At 39.3% G+C, this 12552-nt stretch overlaps 1 protein-coding gene across 1 annotated transcript; it reads left to right on the top strand.

The window, feature by feature from the left end:
• Nucleotides 1–9640: 9640 nt before the first annotated feature.
• SDR42E1 (short chain dehydrogenase/reductase family 42E, member 1) lies at nucleotides 9641–11574 on the top strand. The gene is made up of 2 exons (XM_010214122.2): nucleotides 9641–9710; nucleotides 10448–11574. The coding sequence occupies exons 1-2, from the start codon at nucleotides 9658–9660 to the stop codon at nucleotides 11553–11555; spliced, it is 1161 nt and encodes a 386-aa protein (XP_010212424.2). The 5' UTR covers nucleotides 9641–9657; the 3' UTR covers nucleotides 11556–11574.
• The last annotated feature ends 978 nt before the right edge of the window (nucleotides 11575–12552 follow it).

The raw sequence follows: 12552 nt of genomic DNA, 5'->3' as shown, positions 1-12552 counted from the left end.
ATGATGAAAATGTTCATACACGTGTTTAAACATAAGCATATTAGAATTAGACCTTATCTTAAAGACTGCCTCTATAATAGACTCATCCAAATGTCTCCATATCATTAAACTGTTTACTTAGCTGTCTAGGACACATTTTTAAGTGCAACTTTTATGAAATTCTCCAGATTTTACAGCCATTACTAAAATAATACCAAGCACCAGGTCAGTGGCACATCCAGATGAGTTTTTATGGGTACACGTATGCACACGCACTTCAAAAAAACTCCCCTTGTAAGGGATTCTTTACTACACCCTGCAGTTTATTATTTTACTAATGCTAAACTCTCACTTGACTTTTACTTTTCATTTCACAACTGTTTTAACAGTTTTTCTAACCACACAACATACAACAGCCTTAGGCAAGTCTCTGTCTTGCACGTTCACGTGCAAACTTTGCTGGAATCACTGGGGACTATGCATGTCTGGCTTCAAAGGCAGATTTGGGACCTGTAACTTTAATTCACCCACCAAACGCAGCTCCAGAATCCATTAAGGAAAAATAACTAGTAACCATCTGTCTTTATTCATCATGCCGAGAGCAGTTAATCAAACCTAGTGGACATTTTTACTTTCTTCCTTCTCTCTCAACAGCTTTGAAAACAGATGCAGCCTTTCCATAATTAAACTGAGCATAGTAGTTCGTAGACAGATTAACTCTGGAGAGCTTGTCAAAAATGTCAGATGGCATACAGGTTCTGTGTCTTGTCCCTGGGATTTATATCTGTATATATAAATTGAATTTAGTGGCTGAATTAACTCATGAAAGCAAAGTCAGAGTATGGCTACAGGCTATAGCCTGGTTTGCTAACGGATTTTGGGGACACTCCAGTCATTGCAAGCTGGTTCTCATTTGCAAAATGAGTAAGGAATCACACTTTTCACTTTATTTCTGAAGGACAATGTTTTACGTGACCTCACTACTCACATTCTCTGCAGAACGAAGGGCACATTCTGGATTCAATTAGTAAAATTAGGAGTTTGGCATAGCCCACGCTCTTAACCCTACTGCAGTAACCGCACTGCTAGAGAACCCATTTTCTATAGTAACATTTCTGTTAATACCACAACTGGGGCTGTCACTTCCACAGTGAACAAGTGCCTCTAGGAACTGAACTGAAATCACGATGCAAATGGACAGAAGGCACCTACTTTTACCAAATGCTAAACCACTTTTATATTAGTGACGGGAGGGCAAAAATACCTGTAAACGCAGAGTTTTGAATCAACCTAAAGGTGTCCCAAGTACAAGAGCTACATTCCAAGAAGCTGGAATAAAATGAAGCACTCAATGCCCAACAATTATTCCAGGTATATGGTTTTAGGAAAGTTCTTAGATATATGAGTATGTTTTCTGTTCATTTTAAGAGGATAAGCATGAATATCCAAGACTGATTTTAAATCTTGATTACTATTAATAATGCGTTCACATGTATTTTCAATTTTATTTTGTCTAAATTATAACACTTTAAAGCAGACAGTATCTGCAGTTCTTAAGGTTTTTATGTTACTTGTTAAATATTCTGTTTTTTCAATTTAACTTTACAGTCAAATTTATGGACTGAAACTAGGATTTAAAAGCACCAGCCTCAGAGCAATTTTAGTTTCCCTTAAACAGTTTTTTTAGTTTTATTTTTAAATAAAGGAAAAGCTCAGGTCAAATACATCCTTGTGCGATTAAATTAGAATTTCAATGCCATATGAAAGCTTTAAAATTCTCATCATTATATATGGCTACAAGGAAGAGTGAATTGGTATTACTTTTGATTAAAAAACAATCTGAAATCTGAATCAATCTTGCGATCTGAAAAAGACTCAGGCAAAATAAGAAGGAAAAGTCCCAGAAAAATGTCATTCATTGACTCCATAAAAGAGAATGGCAGTGTGCTTTCAAATTAGCCATGAAAACTGGACCTCATTAAGTACTGATTGAAATTAGCAGATACTGGCAAAACACTGAGCCAAATTCTGCCTATGGAATCTGTTTGCATACTTAGGGTATAATTTTCTCTCCCTATGTTTAATTGCTAATAACTGCCTCATCTCTCAGTTTTCCCCATAGATGTTTATTAAAATCACAAATGAAAATCAGGCAACCAAATCTACTTGGAAAAGTGGGTAAGTATTAAGTATCTGTAGTACCTCTAGAAATCAGACACAACAGTAGAAAATAGACATGAAAGAGGCATTGTGAAAAGAAACTACTGACATAATCCTTTACTGACATACCCTTTAAATGGTACCTTTCCCTTAGGGACATCTAAGCACTTAGCTATCATAAATACTCTAAGAGACACAACAGAATCCCTGTTCTCTCAGTACAGATGCGTGAAATGAGGCAAAAGAGAGGTCATAGATGAAAACCTCAGACTCATGGCACTCATTCCTGAACCCTGTCTTCTCTTTTAATTTGTTTTTCTTTTCTTTTTTCTTGCTTGTCTCAGAATGCCAGGTGGCAACTGCTCTACAGGCCTTGGATATCCACTGACCAGTGCTCTCACGCAAGTTCAAGGTCATGCTCAGCAGCATCTTTACACCAGGATATCTGATCGTGATATTAACTGCAGTTGCTATGGCCAGAAGCATCCATTGGTCAATTTTTAAAATAAATTTAATAATTTTAATAATTCTCATTTTAAGAATTCTAAATTATAGAACAAAAAAAATGTGCTATTGCACCAAAATTACCCATAAAAGCTCAAAGCATTGGAGAGAGATGTTCATTAAGATCCCTTCTGATCTTATCTTCTGATAACCTATGAAAAAAGAAGGTCCACTTCTGTATTCAGTCCTGGTTGTAAAACCTCATTTCTTGTTTGATCTTACCAGAGATAATATGGTGAACAGGTTTGTTGCCTAAACAGAAGGAGTAGCATATTCCCAAATGCCCATTCCAACTTGGAATTTCTTTCCCAAATTAATGAGCACAACTAGAAACACAACTAGAAGTCCCTCACTGACAAAAACTGCACTGAAAAGGTATAAGCAGTATGATTTGGAAATAGGACACACAGCTTTTGGCTGTATAATATACTCGCATTTAGAGCTACAAACTCTGAGTCATTGTGTTTTTTTGTTGTTTAATTATGAAAGTCATTTTTTCATAATCAGATAAAACAACACGGAACGGAGGATGATTATGTCTGGCATATTCATAACATGCATGCTTATTAAGTGTGGTTAACTGTCTGCTTTAGTCGATGCCTGTTCCTAGCACAGATTACCTTTTATTTTGTGAGGTTAGGGAAAGGAAAAGGGATCAAAACTATCACAGAAATGCAAAAAAAAAGTGAAGTCTGTTCGTTTTTTTTCTAACTTGACACTCTCGTGGGATTCTTATTGGCCAGACACTGCTCTCCCTGTGTTTTAAAACGGCAGAGGAGTTTGGGCAGCATCAGCGACAGAGCTGCAGAAAGCATTAGACTAAACTGGGCCTTTTTTGGGAAAATGCTACAATGACAACTGCTAAAACAGACATTCTTGCAGTAAATAGTAATGATTCTGAGTTGTTAAAGCTGAATATGTAAATTGATTAAGCAAGTAATTTTCCCTTATATTGCTTTATTCAGCTAGTGCATAAAGAATTCCTTAGGTACACAATTATTTTTTTTTATAACCTGAAGACTATGTATTAGAATTGAGAGACTGTCATTACGCAAGAAACCCAGTTACTAGAACATGCCGTTCTTCTAAATCATTTAGAAAAACATTTCAATTTATATACCTTGTCCATAATGCATTTGATGTTCAATTCTTCCACATTCCTAGGATGAAGGAAGAATTAAACTGATGTATGTCCTGGAATGAATCCAGCATTCTTAACTAGCACAAATCCTGTTTCGATGGGCTGGATATTCTCAAAAAGATAAAGAAGTACTTAAATGCAAAGCTCAATCAGAATTCTTTTACGGCTAGAAGCAAACAAACAAAGTCATATATTTGACTCTCACCATCATTCAGATATTACTTCTCCCTCAAAAGTGGCAAAAATACAAAATTAGTTTTAACCTGCAACATTTTAGTTAGGGCTAGTTGAATGAAAATTAAGAGCCAGAAAAGTCTGCAATAAATGAATTGCACTTGCACACTCTCAGTTGATTAGTTTTCACTTTGAACATCTCCTTCATGTCGCCATTCCATGTCCAAATAAGACTTCTGAGAGAAGAAAAATGTCTGTTTAGAATCATCTCTTCTTTGTAACTTTAGTAACTCTGAAAGACTGTAGAGTTAAGGGATTTATTTTGTTTTGACAAAGAGCCTTAAACCTTCAATTTTGGGTTCTGAGCAAATCCATTTCAAAGGAAAACTCGGTTTTGTGCCAGAACTACTTGAGCTGAACTGGCTCAAAATTAAGATCAGGTCACAATGAAATATTTACGAATTCTGATTCTAACGTCAAACATTTAAGTTCACGGAGCAGATAAACAATATCAAAGATAAACAAGAAAATACCAAGATACCATTGGGTATGTCTTCAGAGGTCACCTAATTCAAAAACAGCCAAAGAAAGGTCTTGCATCTTTTTCTTGAAGCTGTTTTCTTCTACTTTTATCTTCTATTGCTCAACTAGTCTTCCCTCCACAAAACTGTAATTTTTGCTATGTTTTCAAGGTAATGACAGAAATAAAACGTGCAGGACTATTTTTTAGCCCAAATGTGTTCGGTTTTCTTGCTGGCCCAAATGCCTGAAAATGGACGACCACTGCCTAGAAGGTGAACACCAGATCAAGGATATGGAAAGAGCAGAAGTTTGAAGACAGACAAAATTTGTACATTTCCCTGCCATCTCAGCAAGTGCAGATTTCATCACTTTGAATCCCATAGAAATGCTACAGCAAATCCAGGCTTTAGTGTTCTTGCTGACGCATCTCTTCTCATCCTCAGCACCAGCACCTGCAGGTTTCTTATTCGCAGACAGAAAATTAACACAGAACAAAATACTGATTAAAGAATCTTTTTTTTTTTTTTGCCTCAGGTTTATTCAACAAATGCTTGTGAAGCTGAAAGATCCTTCCAAATGATCGAAGTAGTAGATCTCCCACCATCAATGAGATGATCAGTTATGAGAGTCAGCAGTTCAGAGTAGACCGACCTCGTCTTGTTTTCACTGGCTAAGAGAATAAGATATCTGCAAAACAATGGATAGCTGAACTCAGTTCTGAATAACTACAACACAGAAGCCATTCCTCATTATTAGTTTGCTAAATGAGAACAGCTAGATACACAGTTGTCTATTTAACTATTTAACTAATGAGGAGACTAGCTCTAAGTGACGGAATCAAAAGCATCCAGAATTGCATTCCAAAACCTGTCCTCCCTCATTATGAGAAAAACATCTGTGAAAATCTTTTCAAAATTATGTTGCTAGACTTTCCTTGGGTAGCTGGACATACTGACCTTTAAGGCATATAATCCCTTCAGGTGCAAAGGGCTCAATAGTTTAGCACCGGACTCACTCGTGAAGTAAAGCTACAGGACTGGGTAAAATTTGGCTTCTAAATTACAAAGCCCCTCAATATATATAATTTTGGAGCTTAAGGTCAGTATGTTTAAAGCAACTACTTACTTCAAATACTTATACTGAAATGCTTTTAAGTAGCTGTTAAGAATCCCTTGAGTCTTCACTTATCTCCACAGAGGTTAAGAACATTAATAACATCTGTTCATTCTGAAAACTGGGTTATCTTTGTGTGCTATAGGGTACCCAAAGAGACACACAGCACATGAACAGTTACTTTGTTAGCAAAGTAAAAAGACAAAACACAGGTTATTCTCTCTCCAGTCTTCCATAACTTGTCTTAAAATATGTAAACTTTCTTTCTTGACTTCCTTCTTGGGCAAATAAGTAAATATCACTACTGAAAGTAGTGAATATACTGAAAGTCACTTTTTAGGCACTACAGAAGTGAAAAGAAGTTAATTTCTGGCAACTTTACAAAACACATGCAACACTTCTAATTTCTTAATAGAAAACTCAGAAGTTTGTGTTTTAAGAAACCTTGCAAAAATAATTCAAAGCCATTTCAGAGCCTTTCTAAGAACGACTTTTTCAGAAATAAAGCACTAAAGATCATACTGAAACCATGCCATAAAATTTGAGGCAGATGGGGGAAGCCACCCACCTTAACTTGTTCCAACCTGTGACACCCTGACATCAAATATAACACACACTAATGGTGCTAGGAGAGATGAGCTGTGTTGCATCAGCTCTATGATACAACAGCACCCTCTCTCAGGACATTCTAAAAAATACATAACTGCACAAGGAATCACAGATCTTCTAAGCTACTGGTTGAGCTGGCAAGTACTAGATATTTCAGTCCTATCTGACCTTTCCTGGTAAGAGGGACAAAGACGTTTTGAGCATTTTGTACCTCCTAAACAGCCAGCTGCAACCTTCTGTGTCCAGCTATGTCTTGTTCTCTTCTCCCAACCCATTTGTTCAATTAAAAAAAAAAACACACAATTAAATAACACCAAAAATAAATCAAATCCTACCAAAACATTAGGGTAAGGTTTATTTCCCCAACTGAAATATTGCCTCGCTTCTCGAGACAATACTGGCAGTACATCCTATATTTTGAGGCAAAAATAACTTTACTAGTTAAGTATTTCGAATCACAAAGGGAGCCCGATGAAGTAACATGCTATGAAAGGAGAATTAATGATTTTATTGCTCATTCTTTCTAACTTGTATTGCTCACTACAGATGCTTATTTAGCTCCATTTATTTGCTAATTTAAGGATTTCTTTGCAGACAATCTCAGACTCATTTCAGCTCAGGCTGTGACAGATAATGCACCATTCATACTGCAAATATTTCTATCTATCTCAACACTTTTTGCCCTAGCCTGCAATTCCAGCTATCAATTCAATTACTTAAAGTGACTTTAGCACTTTGGTTCTCTGCATGTTGGTATATATGCAAAGCATGCCACAGCATGGCAGAGGCTCTGAAACGCCAACTTCCTTAACTGAAAATTGCTAGTGGAGACCAGGATTATTCATAAAGCAGATTAAAAAAAAAATCCAAGGACAAGTACTCATTATATATGAAGTAAAACTTGAAGTCCATTTATTTGATGATAACACACAACTTATGGCACATTCAGAAGTGTCCATAAAGTCTTAGGAAGGCCAGGGTTTTATACTGAAAGAGACAGCATGAACAAATGGATTGTGCAACATGATGGGATCTGAAAGCACCACGTTTAAAGTCGGTTATCTCATTGGAAAATGAGGACAATATTTACCCACAGCTTTCACACAGATGTCACCATTTTGAAGGAATAAATGCTTGCTACTACACTTTGAAGACAAAAAGCGCTTTTCTTTATGATAATGAGAATTAAACTTTTTTTAAGAGTAGAAGTTTTACACTATCTAAGCTACAGTTTTCTCATATTCACACGGCTTCCTTACATCCACTTATGCTAATTTTAAAATAATCTGACACAACTTCTTTCCATATAGGTGACATATCAGGCAGAGAATGAAGAGGAAGAGAGTTCTCAATCCCGCAAACTGCTGCACAGACAAAGAGCAAAGGCAAGAGGGAAAAAATGTCCTACAGAAGTTAACTGTGACCTGTTCAAATACAAATATTTACGCAGACAACACAGAGTGCAAGGTCTGTGACCCAGTTCAGGCTGCACAAATCTCCATGAGCTGTTAGAGGAGAGTGGCTGAACCTGCTGTGGAGTCTCGTTCTTGGAGACATTCAAAACCCAACTGGACACAACCCTGAGCAACCTGTTCTACATGACAGCTTTTAGCAGAGGTGTTGGACTGGACACTTTCAGGGTCCCTTCCAACCTCAACTATTCTGTGGTACTGTGATACTCCACTGAAACACAGTCTGTCTGTTCAGAAGATAGACATTAATCACATCATAATCTACTTTTAGATCCCCCAAAGATAAAACACTTTATGGCAGCAGATCTCGGTGAAAATTCAGGACTTTTCTGTACTTTACACATTATCACATACATGAGAAAATCCTATAAAAATCTTCAGAAAGTAGACTGAGGAATGAGCACACAGAGCTACAGAATTCTCGTATTTGGTATTTTAGGGTTTTGTAAGTGATTTTCTGCTTCTGAGATAGAATTCTCACAGCTGTATGAGCACACTATTGATAACATATGTCTGCAGAGCATTTTAATGATGGAAGGCTGCCTCAGGACTGTCTCTTCCAACCATGCAGACAGCAGACGGTGAAATGATGTGTCAGCTACGACTGAAGCAGACCCTCGAAAGCAGACAGGTCATACGTGGAGCAGCTTTGCACAGTCCAGCTGTTCACGTGGTGGTCTCAAGAGCCTCATGCACAAAACTTGAAGGCAGTGTGTGCCGCTCATACACAGCCCATGTTCCACGCTTGAGATTTCTACTTAAGAGCCACAGAGGTCCGACAGCAATAAATAATTGATGGAGATGTTCAATGTTCACAGTACTCTTTTTAGAATCTGCCTCATGGTAAGTCTTGCCAGCTTCCAATCAAAATAAAAAAAAAAAAATCGACTTTGCCTACTTCTCTCGAGATTTTGCAGAACTGAAGCTTCTGTGATTTACGTAGTTTTGACATCAGATTGATTTCTTGAGTTCTAAGCTCCCTGGCATGACTCACACATCTCTAAAACGAAAAAGTAAAAATACGGCAAATCAGACCCTGACAGCGTCATCCCACATTCCTTCCCTGCTACTTCTCCCTCTCTTGGGCACCTCCCACAGGATCGGACAACCCTTAACTTGGGAGTAATTCTCCCAAAATCAGTTACCGCCATGCTGTCAATGACGTGTTAGCCTCTACGTAAGAAGTAAAGAGCTCTTCCCTCAGCACGTTATATGAAGAGGCGTTACAAAGAAATGGGCACCAGAGTAACTGCACGTATTAGAGATCGTTCAGCCATCACACAGGCGTGGGTTGTGCTGTTATAATTTAAGTCACTCGTGTGGTGTCAGTTTGCTCTGTCTCATGCATGACTCTAAATGTAATAAAGCTCTTCCAGCTATGCAACAATTTAATGATAATTTAACAATAATCAGGATAAAACAAAACCGAGATTTATGTATCAAATTTTGGCTCTCTAGCAGAATCATCCTAAACTTGCTCACTACTGGGCATAAGGCTCTGTATTTAGTTACAATCCCTGGAAATAAGCAGCATGAGTCTGTCTCGCACAGTGCGTGAGCCGGGAGAGGCTCCTCTTGCCTGACACATCCAAAAGCCCCAAAACCAGCTCCAGAGCATCGCCTGGAGAAGCAGCCAAGCGGCTTTCTACAAAACTGGGGCGCACACGCAACCCTGGGCGCAGACTAACGAGACAGCAGGAGCGGCGGAAGAGCAGCCGTGATCACAGCTCACAGCCATGGAGCACTCGCCGCCCCAGCCCGCTTCCCGCCCAAACGCCGCCATTTTGCGGCGGGGGCGGGAAGGGACGGACTCCATTTCCCGTGAGGCCGAGGGGGGAGGCGAGGCCGCCGAGGGGCGGTGGCGGCAGCAGGGCGGTCCCCGCGCCGCAACGCGGCCGCGTTAGCGAAAACGGCCGCTTCTGTCGTGCGTTTTCACCGCGTTTCCCCAGGCGGGGCCAGAGGGAAGAGGACGGAGCAGCAAGGATGGCCACGGGGACGGTTCTGATCACGGGAGGAGGCGGTTACTTTGGCTTCCGGTTAGTGCGTGCACGCAATAATATATGTAGCAAGAGGCGCCTTGATCTAGTTTGCTGTTTTCTGTCTTAGGGCACCAAGAGTCATCACCAGAAGCAGAAAAAAAAAAAAAAAAGAAAGAAATCTGGCTGATTACCACTAGGTTAATTTCCCTGCCGACGCCCTTCAAGCCCTATGGAATGCAGCAGTTCTAGGAGAGAAGGGGTGGATCATCAGGTCTATCTGTTGCGTAAATACCTGCGTTCATATTGTTGACTTAAGAGTAGAATTGGGGCATATGACAATATAGTCATTCCAGTGGACTTAGGAACAGCTCCCTTAATCCTCTACAAAAAGTTCAGGCAGGGCAGTGAAGACCAACCTAATGTGCAATCAGATTTGGAATGGCACAAAAAGCAGTAAAATATGAATATATATAAGGCAATGGACTTGAACCTAAACAGTTTGCTAGCGCTGATTTGTAGGAAACAGAGGGGTAGATGGGCAAAAGACAGCCGAAAATACTTTGTTTTTCCTCCGAATTGCCCCCTGCACACATAGTTGGAGCCTGAAGGATTTAGTTCAGTGCCTGAGGTTTCACAGTTGAACCTCCCCAATAAGTAGATATTTAAATATTTAAAAAAAAATCATAAAAAGCATTGGTACTAAAATAGTTAATAGGCTTTTCTTACCTCCACATGAAATGTTTAATGCACTGTTATACTATGTATACTAACACATGGTTTCTATCACGCTTTAGTTTAGGTTGTGCCATGTACGAGAAGGGAGTTGATGTGATTCTGTTTGATGTCGTGAAGCCGACTCAGGCGGTGCCGGAGGGAGTCAGGTTCGTGCAGGGCGATGTCCGTCGTCTCTCTGAAGTGGAAGAGGCTCTCAGAGATGTAATCTGCGTCTTCCATATCGCTTCCTATGGGATGTCTGGCAGGGAGCAGCTGAACCGAAAACTCATAGAAGATGTTAATGTGAAAGGCACGGAAAATGTCATCCAGGCCTGCAAGACCTCGGGAGTGTCAAGTCTGGTTTATACAAGTACATACAATGTGATATTTGGGGGCCAGATTATAGAAAATGGGAACGAGTCTCTGCCTTACCTCCCTCTCCATCTTCATCCAGATCACTACTCCCGGACCAAAGCTTTAGCTGAAATGAAGGTGCTGGAGGCAAATGGTGCTGAGCTCAGAAATGGGAAAGGTGTGTTAAGGACTTGTGCTCTCCGACCAGCGGGCATCTATGGGCCTGGAGAGCAAAGACACCTTCCAAGAATAGTTAGTTACATCGAAAGGGGTCTGTTTAAATTTGTATATGGAGATCCTCTCAGTTTAGTAGAATTCGTACATGTAGATAATCTGGTTCAGGCTCATATCCTTGCATCGGAAGCCCTCAAAGCCAACAAAGGACATATAGCTGCAGGCCAAGCCTATTTTATTTCAGATGGCAGGCCAGTAAATAACTTTGAATTTTTCCGGCCTTTAGTGGAAGGCTTGGGTTACAAGTTCCCGACTCTTCGTCTTCCTCTCTCCCTTGTCTATTTTTTTGCATTCCTCACTGAAGCAGCTCATTTTCTTATAGGTCATGTTTATAATTTTCAACCTCTCCTTACTCGTACAGAAGTTTACAAAACTGGTGTCACGCACTATTTTAGCATGGAGAAGGCCAGGAAGGAGCTGGGGTACAAGCCTCAGCAGTTTAACCTAAATGAAGTAGTTGAGTGGTTTCGATCTCAGGGATGTGGAGCAAAGCCAAGGCCATACACCATGAACTGCCTTCTCAGGGATGGAGCGTTGGTCTTGCTCTTGATAACTCTTTTGGTCTCATGGTTTCCAGCTGCAGTTACATTTTCACTCTGAAAGGTGAAACACTTCGGTACTTCAGAAGGACAGAACTTTGTTCTGTTGAGGTTTTTTTGACTTTGACAAATAAGTAAGAAATGGTGGGGGGAGACATTCAGGAAACTCTTTACTGCTTCTTTCCTTAAAGAACAAGTGCTGAGTAAAAAAGGTGGTTTTTTAATACGTATTTCTTCAAAGTAAAACTGATCAGACCACCACAAACAGGAAGGTTCAGCAACTGAAAATGGCCTTTTACCTTCAGCTGCAGTGTAGGGAACACGTGACCCCCCTTCCTCACTGGTGACATTAGAGTTTTGATTTCTGTTAAATTTGTACCTGGAGGAGAATAAACTTGTTTCATGGTCACATTCTAAAAGCCAATTCTACTTCTGATCTTGGGTGCATATATGCCTAAATAAGAACAACTTCGCTGAGGTGCTAGATTAACTGTTCAACAATAAATAAATGCATTACTTTTTAAGTAAATATGTTCTGGTATGGTGTTTTTTTTGAGGAAACTGATGACATTTCTGGAAAATGCACTACAGTTAATCTGAGATATAGCAAAGTGCTTGAAGCGGCACAGATTTGTAGATTTTTCTAACTGTAAAATACACCTGTTTAAAATGAATGAGTTAGCTAAAGTGCCTTCATAAAAAACAGCCACATAACTGAATGGTTAAACAAACAATCTATCAAGGACATTTGTTAAGTGCTTATGTTTGTGTTCGACTACGTATAAAATATTTTTAGCCTTTATGAGTATTTCTTCAACACCTGATATGATTTGAACCAAACTTCATCTTTTTAGTAGGGTGATTGAACTCAGAATTTTGTGGAGTGACAGTTTTAAGAACACCAGATTTTCTGAAGTACAGATTGCTCCCATCTCGATTAAGTACCGTCTCTTTCAGTTTAATGTAAGAAGAGACACCGAGAACTTTCTATCAAGATGTTGGATGAGAAAGTTCTTTAGCGTTATGCAAACCCAAAGAAACGAGGATGCTTTCTGTTG

This window comes from Tinamus guttatus, unplaced genomic scaffold (genome assembly GCF_059628265.1).
Source record: "Tinamus guttatus ecotype Peru unplaced genomic scaffold, ASM5962826v1 Tinamus_guttatus_pri_ptg000323l, whole genome shotgun sequence".
NCBI classification, from domain to species: domain Eukaryota; kingdom Metazoa; phylum Chordata; class Aves; order Tinamiformes; family Tinamidae; genus Tinamus; species Tinamus guttatus.
The sequence above is the reverse complement of the archived record's forward strand: the minus strand, read 5'-3'. Positions and strand labels throughout refer to the sequence as shown.

Bases quoted from the DNA above. Each gene is read 5' to 3' on its own strand.
- SDR42E1 (XM_010214122.2), top strand. From the start codon at position 9,658: ATGGCCACGGGGACGGTTCTGATCACGGGAGGAGGCGGTTACTTTGGC. The intron at 9,711-10,447 runs GTTAGTGCGTGC...ATCACGCTTTAG, and splicing joins GGCGGTTACTTTGGCTTCCG to TTTAGGTTGTGCCATGTACG.